At 38.1% G+C, this 12606-nt stretch overlaps 1 protein-coding gene across 4 annotated transcripts in view; it reads left to right on the forward strand.

Annotated features, from left to right (window-relative positions):
• The window catches only part of ATP2B1 (ATPase plasma membrane Ca2+ transporting 1), a 131506-nt gene that overhangs the window by 69886 nt on the left and 49014 nt on the right, over window positions 1-12606 (forward strand). For all 4 annotated transcript variants that reach the window (XM_057556106.1, XM_057556104.1, XM_057556105.1 and 1 more), the window contains exon 3: window positions 328-525. In XM_057556106.1, the coding sequence (XP_057412089.1) occupies window positions 328-525 (198 nt within the window). The remainder of the gene's footprint in view (window positions 1-327; window positions 526-12606) is intronic.

Here is a 12606-nt window from a genome sequence, read left to right on the forward strand (position 1 = left end):
AAACTCATATCATTTCTGGTCTCTAGCAGTCTATAAGATGGTGTAAGACAGTATGATCAAAAACAAGCAGTTTGGAAAAGTGGAAATTCTTAGTTCAACCTTGTGTCATCTACTTAAAATGTTCTCTTAAAGCATTGCACATGTTTTTTGGTGATTTAAATTATGTACACTTAGTCTAACTCATGAGAATAAACCATTTTGATAGGGTCTTATGAATTGTGTCTAAATGTAACGAATCTAAAGTGTAGAGAATGAATGTGTTTTGAATAAAATATTTTCATTTGTAAGTAGTAAAACTGTTCACTTAAATTTATTTCTTTTTATTAGGTTTAAGTGGAAACCCTGCAGATATAGAGAGAAGAGAAGCTGTATTTGGAAAGAATTTTATACCTCCTAAAAAGCCAAAAACCTTTCTTCAATTAGTATGGGAAGCATTACAAGATGTCACTTTAATTATATTAGAAATTGCAGCCATAGTATCACTGGGCCTTTCTTTTTATCAACCTCCAGAAGGGGATAATGCACGTAAGTAAATTGGGCGGGGAGAGGGAAGACTCTTATGTGTGATGCTAAGTTCAGTGCATTTGCTTACTTAATACATAATAACAATAGCAGGCCAGCTTTTATTAACTGCTTTGTACTGGATATCATTCTAATAGTGCTTTTAATAGTTCTTTAAATATATTACCTCAGATAATTTTCCCAGTAACCCTATAAGATAGACAGTGTCACCTCCATTTTACAAGTGAGACACAGAGGTTAAGTAACCTACCCGTGTATGCATATGCTGTGTCTGGCAAAGCACTAAGCCATATATATGATGTGTTATATGTCATCATGATTTTTAAGTTCTTTAGAACACTATTGTGAAGTAATTAGTTTTTAATTTGGGGTGTTTTTTTTTAATCTTTTGGAAAATCATTATGAAAGCAAAAATTTATTCTTTTCCCTAATCTATTACTTTTCAAGTTCTCAAAATGTTATATATATTTTGTTATATACATGATTTGGATAATTTCCTTGCCATCTTAGAAATGTTTGTTCTACAAAGTATTCTGACCAGTGGAAAAATATAGAATGGTAACTCTGCTTTAACCTATAACTGCACATGATTTTGTTTTTCTCTTATCTTTCTATGTCCTTCATTTCTCTCTTTTTTTTTTCTTTTGCTGCGTTGGGTCTTCATTGCTGCGCGCGGGCTTTCTCTAGTTGCATAGAACAGGGGCTACTCTTTGTTGTGGTGCACAGGCTTCTCATTGCAGTGGCTTCTCTTGTTGCGGAGCATGGGCTCTAGGGTGCGCGGGCTTCAGTAGTTGTGGCACGCGGGCTCTAGAGCGCAGGCTCAGTAGTTGTGGCACACCGGCTTAGTTGCTTCGCGGCATGTGGGATCTTCCTGGACCAGGGATTGAACCCATGTGCCCTGCATTGGCAGGCGGATTCTTAACCACTGCGCCACCAGGGAAGTACCCCTTCATTTCTCTTTTAAATTTCTTCTTCTTTTCCCTTAAAACAAATTATTTAAAATGGGTATTTCCAACATTACATTCTATAACTGCCTGGAGATCTAGCTTGGGTTTTGGTCACTATATTTAAGTAGCTATAGAGTGAACCATTAGTATTTTATATATCAGAAGAGTGATTCACCAAAATATTTTTGTTTGTGAAAGCTTCATTCTTCTGCCTTTCAAGTTATGAAGAGTTTAATAAATATTCGCTAACTCTAAAAGTTGGCTTAGGTAATCATTTAAAGTAATTCTTTCAAAGGTATGCCTAGAGCTCATGTGAGAGAGAACTTTTGGCGGGGGCGGGGGGGAGGAGGTAGTGGGTCACAGCATAAGCAAGCGGATCTGAGGCTGAAGTCTGTGGAGATCAGGATTTCTCAGAGGGGCACTGTTGACATTTTGCACCAGAACATTCATTGTCACCTTGGCAACCAAGAGTATCTCCAGAGGTAGCCAGGTATCCTATGGGGGGGGGGGCAAAATTACCTGCAGTTGAGAATCACTGATGTAGATAAGAAAGGATTTAGGCAATATTCTCATCAGTATTGAGCCAAATTATTTTTTAAACCTTTATTTATTAAATAAGCGGTACACGTTTTGCTGTTGAAAAATTAGGGGGGGAAATGACAATTCAAAGGAAATCATATTTACTGAAAATCCCACTTTTTAGAGGTTATCATTTTGATATATATCCTCTGAGATTTTTTTAATGTTTTTGTGTATGTGTCTGTGGTGCTCATGTATATGTATGTGTGCACAAGTGGGTGGGTGTGAGGATGTGTAAGTGTGTGTGTCTTTTCGTCTGGAAAGGGAGGTGATACCATGTTTAGCAACATGCAGTTAAATTCTTTACTGCTTGGTTTATCCAACTGTCATTATAGAATACTGGGAATTGGTGTTCTAGACTTGAGTGCGTTAGCAGATGATTAAAAACTTTTTACTTTTAACATTTTTTCCCAAGACTATAAGAAAAGTGAAGAAAAATATTTTCAGTGGGAGTAGGTTCTTACTAACGGGATCTGGGCAAATCTTGGAATTCAGACTGCTTCATTTGTAGGATATAGTGACAGGCCCTTTTTCATATTTGCTTAAGGAGATAACTGGTATTAGATCCAACTGAGAAGATAATCTAGAGTTGTTGGTGTCTTAAGGCCCTTAAAGAGGCTCAGAATCTACCAGAAGGTGTTAATAAACCATATAAAGGTATTTTTGCTCCATGGTAAAAGTTATTTAGTGTTTGCATTTTTTTTAAAAACACTTATTAGTATATTTCATGTATCTTTTCATCATGTTATGTTTAACACTAAGAAGTGGATACTTGCTTAAAAGGAAATCCATTAATTGTTAATCTATAGTCATAGAAATCCAAATTATCAAAATTTCTTACTAGTACTGTTTAGTGTGAAAATAAGCACTATAACCCACATAAATCTATAGTCACTGTATACAACTAGTGGTTCTCAAACTCTTTGGTCTCAGAACCCTTTTACACTCTCGAAGTATTGAGAACTCCAAAGAGGTTTTGATTATGTGAGTTATATCTGTAGGTATTTACTGTATTCTAAATTAAAACTGAGAAATTTAAAAATATTTATCAGTGCATTTAAAAATAATAAATATTATAATATATAATTATAATTACTATAATTAATTATTAATGAAGTTTGAAATGAAATAATGAAGAGTAGTGGTGTTTGTAACGTCATTGTATCTCATTGAGGTCTGGCTTAATTGAAGATAACTGGATTCTCATCTGCTTCTGCATTCATTTTGTTGTATTTAGCACATGTAATGTAGTCTTTGGAAAGTTTCACTATACATTCATGAAATATGAGGCAAAATAGCATCTTAGTGTTATTCTAAAAATAGTTTTGACCTCGAGGATCCCCCTGGAGTTCCTAAACAACACTTTGAGAACCGCTTTTCTATGCTATTAATATATACACTTGATATACCACCCAAGAATCACGTAGGGGATTTTAGAATGGCATATTTGCCCTGTGTTAGAGAGCATAGGCTGAATTTAGATGGTGTGTACCTCTCAGGCGAATATGTTTACAAGGGAGCACCTTCAGTAAAAATCGATTTTTATTATTGTATTTACACTTGGACTTCACTGAAAACATTATTAAAATACTTTTTTTTCCATGTATAATTGGTAAACTACAGTCCTTTCCTAACTTTGATTTTGAGATTACTTTCTTTTTTCCCTGCAGCTCCCTTAAAAATTTGTAATGGTCATCAGTAGGAAAAAGATTCAGTTTCTAGAAATACTTTAATACTGTCTATTTCAAGATCATTCTAACTTTATCTGTGTAATATAAAGTAGAACCATATATGAAATGAAATATGTCACTAACTTGTTTCACACTCTCTTTTGAAATATTCAGTAGTTTAGTTATAAATACATATGCATGTGAGATTTAAAGCTGAAAATTAAATAATTGTCTCACAATTCCTTTCCCTTAACCTCTGTTGCATTGTCTTTAAACTTTTTTGGTTATTTAGCCTATAAAGAAAAGATATGGGCACACGTCTCCAAATGATGCATTTATGCATTTATGAATTATATATGTTTAAAGTTATTTATACTGTGAGCATTTTAAAACACATACACAAATAGAAATTAAAGATTAAAAAGGTGAACGTTTAAATTTTTGATTTTTAGTAGCCTTAAAACATCCTTATTGGGCTTCCCTGGTGGCGCAGTGGGTGAGAATCTGCCCGCCAATGCAGGCGACACGGGTTCGAGCCCTGGTCTGGGAAGATCCCACACGCCGAGGAGCAACTAGGCCCGTGAGCCCCAACTACTGAGCCTGCGTGTCTGGAGCCTGTGCCCTGCAACAGAAGAGGCCGCAACAGTGAAAGGCCCGTGCGCCGTGATGAAGAGTGGCCCCCGCTTGCCGCAACTAGAGAAAGCCCTTGAACAGAAACGAAGACCCAACACAGCCATAAATAAATAAATAAATAAAATTTTAAAAAAACCATCATTATTGAATGGTTGAATATACATGATTATATTTTATAATCTTGATTTAGCCTGATTTGGGTCTAAGTTTGTTTTCTTTCAGAACTTGGTTTTAATATCTCTCATAGCTGGAAAAAACTCAACATTAGGTAAATCCAAGTGGAAGATTTTAGTGTACTCACTAAATCATGATACTTATTTTCACTTCCATCCACCAGTTATGTAAAAGTTTTTCTTGAAATATGACTGGTAAATTTCATCTTCTGATATGAGTCTGTCATTCTTGCACACTATTAAAAAGTATTGCTTTTTCTTTTCAGTCTGCAGCAGGGGAATCCCGTGCCATCACTTGATTTTAATTTAATTTAATATATTTTTAATTGTATTTTATTTTATTTATTTTTTAATTGTATTTTATTTTATTTTTTGACCATACGGTGCAAGCATGTGGGATCTTAGTTCCCTGACCAGGGATCAAACCCGCACCCCCTGCAGTGAAAGTCTTAACCACTGAAGCACCAGGGAAGTCCCAAGTATTGCATTTTTATATTTTTAACCAGTAAGACCACTGTAGTGCTTTATTTGGAAGATAATATTTTAGCACTGCCTCAAGGTTGGTGAAAGTGGTCAATATAGTATTTCAACCTTCATCTGTTCTTGAGTTCAGACTTGCTTTATGTAATTCAGAGAGCAAATCTCTGATATTCTGGGCAGGGCGAGAGGTAAGGGGAAGCTGTCTTTACAGCTTCTACTATTTAAAATAATGTAAACCATAGATTCACTTAACTGGTTATTGTATGCAATGATACATAGTTATTTCTTCAGCTTGAAAATAAATAGAAGTTTTAGTATTTGGATGGCGGGGCCAGCACTCTCAGTAGATCATCTAGCCATCTCCTTTGGAGAACATGCTTTATACCCATTGGTGGCTGAATCCTGCTGATCTTCACAGGGATATTTTTTGTGATTGTTCACATCATGCCCATTTGATGAGGATGGTGATTGTTCCATTTCACGCAAATTGATTTTTCTCCAGCTTCTGTCTTCTCTCCCTTTATCTGTCCCACATACCTCTCCCTGATTCATCTTTATTCAGCACCCTTGCACCTCAAGTCCTCTCTTCAGTTCATGCTCACTATTCTGGAATATGCTTTAATCATGTCTAGTGTCATTGGTTTACTCATTATTTTCTTGTGAATAATCCATTTCCCGTTCTGCATTTCCTAAGAGAACCATTGACTTTCAGAGATTTTAGCTCAACGCTCAGTAAGAAAGAACTTTACATAGGAACAAAGAAGAACATACTCCTTCATGTGAATTTAAAACTAACCAAAGTAAGCTTTCAAAAAACAGTTCACCTTTACTACATGTATATCCTTTTCTGTTTTGTTCTTTTTCATTTTTCAAAATTCTGGTCATGAGCCACTGAATTGATTTTATTTTATTTTATTTATTTATTTTAAAAACAACTTTATTGGAGTATAATTGCTTTAGAGTGGTGTGTTAGTTTCTGCTTTATAACAAAGTGAATCAGCTATACATATACTGTATCCCCATATCTCCTCCCTCTTGCATCTCCCTCCCACCCTCCCTATCCCACCCCTCTAGGTGGTCACGAAGCACCGAGCTGATCTCCCTGTGCTATGTGGCTGCTTCCCACTAGCTATCTGTTTTACATTTCGTAGTGTATATATGTCCATGCCACTCTCTCACTTTGTCCCAGCTTCCCCATCCCCCTCCCCGTGTCCTCAAGTCCATTCTCTACGTCTGTGTCTTTATTCCTGTCCTGCCCCTAGGGTCTTCAGAACCATTTTCTTAGATTCCATATATATGTGTTAGCATACGGTATTTGTTTTTCTCTTTCTGACTTACTTCACTCTGTATGACAGACTCTAGGTCCATCCACCTCACTACAAATAACTCAATTTTACGTCTTTTTATGGCTGAGTAATATTCCATTGTATATATGTGCCACATCTTCATTATCCATTCATCTGTTGACGGACACTTAGGTCACTTCCATGTCCTGGCTATTGTAAATAGAGCTGCAATGAACATTGTGGTACATGACTCTTTTGAATTACGGTTTTCTCAGGGTACATGCCCAGTAGTGACATTGCTGGGTCGTATGGTAGTTCTATTTTTAGTTTTTTAAGGAACGTCCTTACTGTCCTCCATAGTGGTTGTATCAGTTTATACTTCCACCAGCAGTGTAAGAGGATTCCCTTTTCTCCACACCCTCTCCAGCATTTATTGTTTGTAGATTTTTTGATGATGGCCATTCTGACTGGTGTGAGGTGATACCTCATTGTAGTTTTTATTTGCATTTCTCTAATGATTACTGATGTTGAGCATCCTTTCATGTGTTTGTTGGCAATCTGTGTATCTTCTTTGGAGAAATGTCTTTTTAGGTCTTCTGCCCATTTGTGGATAGGGTTGTTTGTTTTTTTGATATTGAGCTGCATGAGATGCTTATAAACTTTGGAGATTAATCCTTTGTCAGTTGCTTCATTTGCAAATATTTTCTCCCATTCTGAGGGTTGTCTTTTCGTCTTGTTTATGGTTTCCTTTGCTGTGCAAAAACTTTTAAGTTTCATTAGGTCCCATTTGTTTATTTTTGTTTTTATTTCCATTTCTCTAGGAGGTGGGTCAAAAAGGATCTTGCTGTGATTTATGTCAGTGTGTTCTGCCTGTGTTTTCCTCTAAGAGTTTTATGGTGTCTGGCCTTACATGTAGGTCTTTAATCCATTTTTAGTTTATTTTTGGTTATGGTGTTAGGGAGTATTCTAATTTCATTCTTTTCCATGTAGCTGTCCAGTTTTCCCAGCACCACTTATTGAAGAAGCTGTCTTTTCTCCATTGTATATTCTTGCCTCCTTTATCAAAGATAAGGTGACCATATGTGCGTGGGTTTATCTCTGGGCTTTCTATCCTGTTCCATTGATCTATATTTCTGTCTTTGTGCCAGTACCATCCTGTCTTGATTACTGTAGCTTTGTAATATAGTCTGAAGTCAGGAAGCCTGATTCCTCCAGCTCCGTTTTTCTTTCTCAAGATTGCTTTGGCTATTCGGGGTCTTTTGTGTTTCCATACAAATTGTGAAATTTTTTGTTCTAGTTCTGTGTAAAATGCCATTGGTAGTTTGATAGGGATTGCATTGAATCTGTAGATTGCTTTGGGTAGTATAGTCATTTTCACAATGTTGATTCTTCCAACCCAAGAACATGGTATATCTCTCCATCTGTTGGTATCATCTTTAATTTCTTTCATCAGTATCTTATGGTTTTCTGCATACAGGTCTTTTGTCTCCTTAGGTAGGTTTATTCCTAGGTATTCTTTTTGTTGCAATGGTAAATGGGAGTGTTTCCTTAATTTCTCTTTCCGATTTTTCATCATTAGTGAATAGGAATGCAAGAGATTTCTGTGCATTAATTTTGTATCCTGCTACTTTACCAAATTCATTGATTAGCTCTAGTAGTTTTCTGGTAGCATCTTTAGGATTCTCTATGTATAGTATCATGTCATCTGCAAACAGTGACAGCTTAACTTATTCTTTTCCGATTTGGATTCCTTTTATTTCTTTTTCTCCTCTGATTGCTGTGGCTAGAACTTCCAAAACTATGTTGAATAATAGTGGTGAGAGTGGACAACCTTGTCTTGTTCCTGATCTTAGAGGAAATGGTTTCAGTTTTTCACCATTGAGAACAATGTTGGCTGTGGGTTTGTCATATACGGCCTTTATTATGATGCGGTAAGTTCCCTCTGTCCCTACTTTCTGGAGGGATTTTATCATAAATGGGTGTTGAATTTTGTTGAAAGCTTTTTCTGCATCTATTGAGATGATCATATGGTTTTTCTCCTTCAGTTTGTTAATATGGTTTATCACATTGATTTGCATATATTGAAGAATCCTTGCATTCCTGGGATAAACCCCACTTGATCATGGTGTATGATCTTTCTAATGTGCTGTTGGATTCTGTTTGCTAGTATTTTGTTGAGGATTTTTGCATCTATGTTCATCAGTGATATTGGCCTGTACTTTTCTTTCCTTGTGACATCTTTGTATGGTTTTGGTATCAGGGTGATGGTGGCCTCGTAGAATGAGTTTGGGAGCGTTCCTCTCTCTGCTATATTTTGGAAGAGTTTGAGAAGGATAGGTGTTAGCTCTTCTCTAAATGTTTGAAAGAATTCGCCTGTGAAGCCATCTGGTCCTGGGCTTTTGTTGGAAGATTTTTAATCACAGTGTCAATTTCAGTGCTTGTGATTGATCTGTTTATATTTTCTATTTCTTCCTGGTTCAGTCTTGGAAGGTTGTGCTTTTCTAAGAATTTGTGCATTTCTTCCAGGTTGTCCATTTTATTGGCATAGGGTTGCTTGTAATAATCTCTCACGATCCTTTGTATTTCTGCAGTGTCAGTTGTTACCTCTCCTTTTTCATTTCTAATTCTATTGAGTTGAGTCTTCTCCCTTTTTTTCTTGATGAGTCTGGCTAATGGTTTATCAATTTTGTTTATCTTGTCAAAGAACCAGCCGTTAGTTTTATTGATCTTTGCTATTGTTTCCTTCATTTCTTTTTCATTTATTTCTGATCTGATCTTTATGATTTCTTTCCTTCTGCTAACTTTGGGGTGTTTTTGTTCTTCTTTCTCTAACTGCTTTAGGTGTAAGGTTAGGTTGTTTATTTGAGATGTTTCTTGTTTCTTGAGGTAGGATTGTATTGCTATAAACTTCCCTCTTTGAACTGCTTTTGCTGCATCGCATAGATTTTGGGTCGTCGTGTTTTCATTGTCATTTTTTTCTAGGTAGTTTTTGATTTCCTCTTTGATTTCTTCATTGATCTCTTGGTTATTTAGTAGTGTATTGTTTAGCCTCCATGTGTTTGTATTTTTTACAGATTTTTTCCTGTAATTGATACCTAGTCTCATAGCATTGTGGTCAGAAAAGATACTTTATACGACTTCTATTTTCTTAAATTTACCTTGATTTGTGACCCAAGATATGAGCTATCCTGGAGAATGTTCCATGAGCACTTGAGAAGAAAGTGTATTCTGTTGTTTTTGGATGGAATGTCCTATAAATATCAATTAAGTCCATCTTGTTTAATGTATCATTTAAAGCTGTGTTTCCTTTTTTAATTCATTTTGGATGTCTGACCATTGGTGAAAGTGGGGTGTTGAAGTCCTCTACTACGATTGTGTTACTGTCAATTTCCCCTTTTATGGCTGTTAGCATTTGCCTTATGTATTGAGGTGCTCCTATGTTTGGTGCATAAATATTTACAATTGTTATATCATTCTCTTGGATTGATCCTTTGATCATTATGTAGTGTCCTTCTTAGTCTCTTGTAATAGTCTATTTTAAAGTCTATTTTATTTGATATGAGAATTACTACTCCAGCTTTCTTTAATTTCCATTTGCATGGAATATCTTTTTCCATCCCTCACTTTCAGTCTGTATGTGTCCCTATGTCTGAAGTGGGTCTCTTGTAGACAGCATATACATGGGTCTTGTTTTTGTATCCATTCAGCCAGTCTGTGTCTTTTGGTGGGAGCATTTAATCCATTTATGTTTAAGGTAGTTATCAATATGTATGTTCCTATTACCATTTTCTTAGTTGTTTTGGGCTTATTATTGTAGGTCTTTTCCTTCTCTTGTGCTTCCTGCCTAGAGAAGTTCCTTTAGCATTTGTTGTAAAGCTGGTTTGGTGGTGCTGAATTCTCTTAGCTTTTGCTTGTCTGTAAAGGTTTTAATTTCTCCATCCAATCTGAATGCGATCCTTGCTGGGTAGAGTAATCCTGGTTGTAGGTTTTTCCCTTTCATCCCTTTAAATATGTCCTGCCACTCCTTTCTGGCTTGCAGAGTTTCTGCTGAAAGATCAGTTGTTAACCTTATGGGGATTCCTTTGTTTGTTCATTTTTGTTTTTCCCTTGCTGCTTTTAATATTTTTTCTTTGTATTTAATTTTTGATAGTTTGATTAATATGTGTCTTGGCATGTTTCTCCTTGGATTTATCCTGTATGGGACTCTCTGCACTTCCTGGACTTGATTGACTATTTCCTTTCCCACATTAGGGAAGTTTTCAGCTATAATCTTTTCAAATATTTTCTCTTTTCCTTTTTTCTCTTTTTCTTCTGGTACCCCTATAATTCAAATGTTGGTGCATTTAATGTTGTCCCAGAGGTCTCTGAGACTGTCCTCCATTCTTTTCATTCTTTTTTCTTTATTCTGCTCTGTAACAGTTATTTCCACTATTTTATCTTACAGGTCACTTATCCGTTCTTCTGCATCACTTATTCTGCTATTGATTCCTTCTGGAGAATTTTTAATTTCATTTATTGTGTTGTTCATCATTGTTTGTTTGCTCTTTCGTTCTTCTAGGTCCTGTTAAACGTTTCTTTTATTTTCTCCATTCTATTTCCAAGATTTTGGATCATTACTCTGAACTCCTTTTCAGGTAGACTGCTTATATCTTGTTCATTTGTTTGGTCTGTTGGATTTTTACCTTGCTCCCTCATCTGCTGTGTGTTTCTCTGTCTTCTCATTTTGCTTAACTTACTGTGTTTGGGGTCTCCTTTTCACAGGCTGCAGGTTCATACTTCCCGTTGTTTTTGGTGTCTGCCCCCAGTGGCTAAGGTTGGTTCAGTGGGTTGTGTAGGCTTCCTGGTGGAGGGGACTGGTGCCTGTGTTCTGGTGGATGAGGCTGGATCTTGTCTTTCTGGTGGGCAGGACTGCATCCGGTGGTGTGTTTTGGGGTGTCTGTGACCTTATTGTGATATTAGGCAGCCTGTCTGCTAATGGGTGGGGTTGTGTTCCTGTCTTGCTCATTGTTTGGCATAGGATGTCCAGCACTGTAGTTTGTTGGTCGTTGAGTGGAGCTGGGTCTTAGAGTTGAGATCGAGATCTCTGGGAGAGCTTTCGCTGTTTGACATTAGGTGGAGCCGGGAGGTCTGTGGTGCACCAGTGTCCTGAACTTGGCTCTCCCACCTCAGAGGCTCAGGCCTGACACCCGGCCGGAGCACCAAGACCCTGTCAGCCACATGGCTCAGAAGAAAAGGGAGAAAAAAAGAAAGAAAGAGAAAAATAAAATAAAGTTATTAAAATTAAAAAAAATTACTAAAAGTACAAAAAGAATTAAAAAGTAATAAAAAAAGAAAGAAGAGAGCAGCCAAACCAAAAAACAAATCCACCAATGATAACAAGCGCTAAAAACTATCCTAAAAAACAAAAACGGACAGAACCCTAGGACAAATGGTTAAATCAAAGCTATACAGACAGAATCACACAAAGTCCACCTCCTCAATTTTGGGATGATTCGTTGTCTATTCAGGTATTCCACAGATGCAGGTACATCAAGTTGATTGTGGAGATTTAATCGGCTGCTCCTGAGGTTGCTGGGAGTGATTTCCCATTCTCTTCTTTGTTTGCACAGCTCCTGGGGTTCAGCTTTGGATTTGGCCCTGCCTCTGCGTGTAGGTTGCTGGAGGATGTCTGTTCCCCGCCCAGACAGGACAGGTTTAAAGTAGCAGCTCGTTAGGGGGCTCTGGCACACTCAGGCTGTGAGGAGGGAAGGGCACGGAATGCGGAATGCGGGGTGAGCCTGTGGCGGCAGAGGCCGGCGTGACGTTGCAGCAGCCTGAGGCGCGCCGTGCGTTCTACCGGGGAAGTGGTCCCTGGATCACGGGACTCTGGCAGTGGCGGGCTGCACAGGCTCCCGGGAGGGGAGGTGTAGATAGTGACCTGTGCTTGCACACAGGCTTCTTGGTGGCTGCAGCAGCAGCCTTAGCGTCTCATGCCCATCTCTGGGGTCTGCACTGATAGCCGCGGCTCACGCCCGTCTCTGGAGCTCGTTTAGGCGGTGCTCTGAATCCCCTCTCCTCGCGCATCCGGAAACAATGGTCTCTCGCCTCTTGGGCAGGTCCGGACTTTTTCCCCGGACTCCCTCCCGGCTAGCTGTGGCGCACTAGCCCCCTTCAGGCTGTGTTTACACCGCCAACCCCAGTCCTCTCCCTGCGATCCGACTGAAGCCCGAGCCTCAGCTCCCAGCCCCCGCCCGCCCCAGCGGGTGAGCAGACAAGCCTCTGGGGCTGGTGAGTGCTGGTCGGCACCGACCCTCTGTGCGGGAATCTCTCCGCTTTG

The sequence above is a fragment of the Balaenoptera acutorostrata genome, chromosome 11 (assembly GCF_949987535.1).
Source record: "Balaenoptera acutorostrata chromosome 11, mBalAcu1.1, whole genome shotgun sequence".
Taxonomy (NCBI): Eukaryota; Metazoa; Chordata; class Mammalia; order Artiodactyla; family Balaenopteridae; genus Balaenoptera; species Balaenoptera acutorostrata.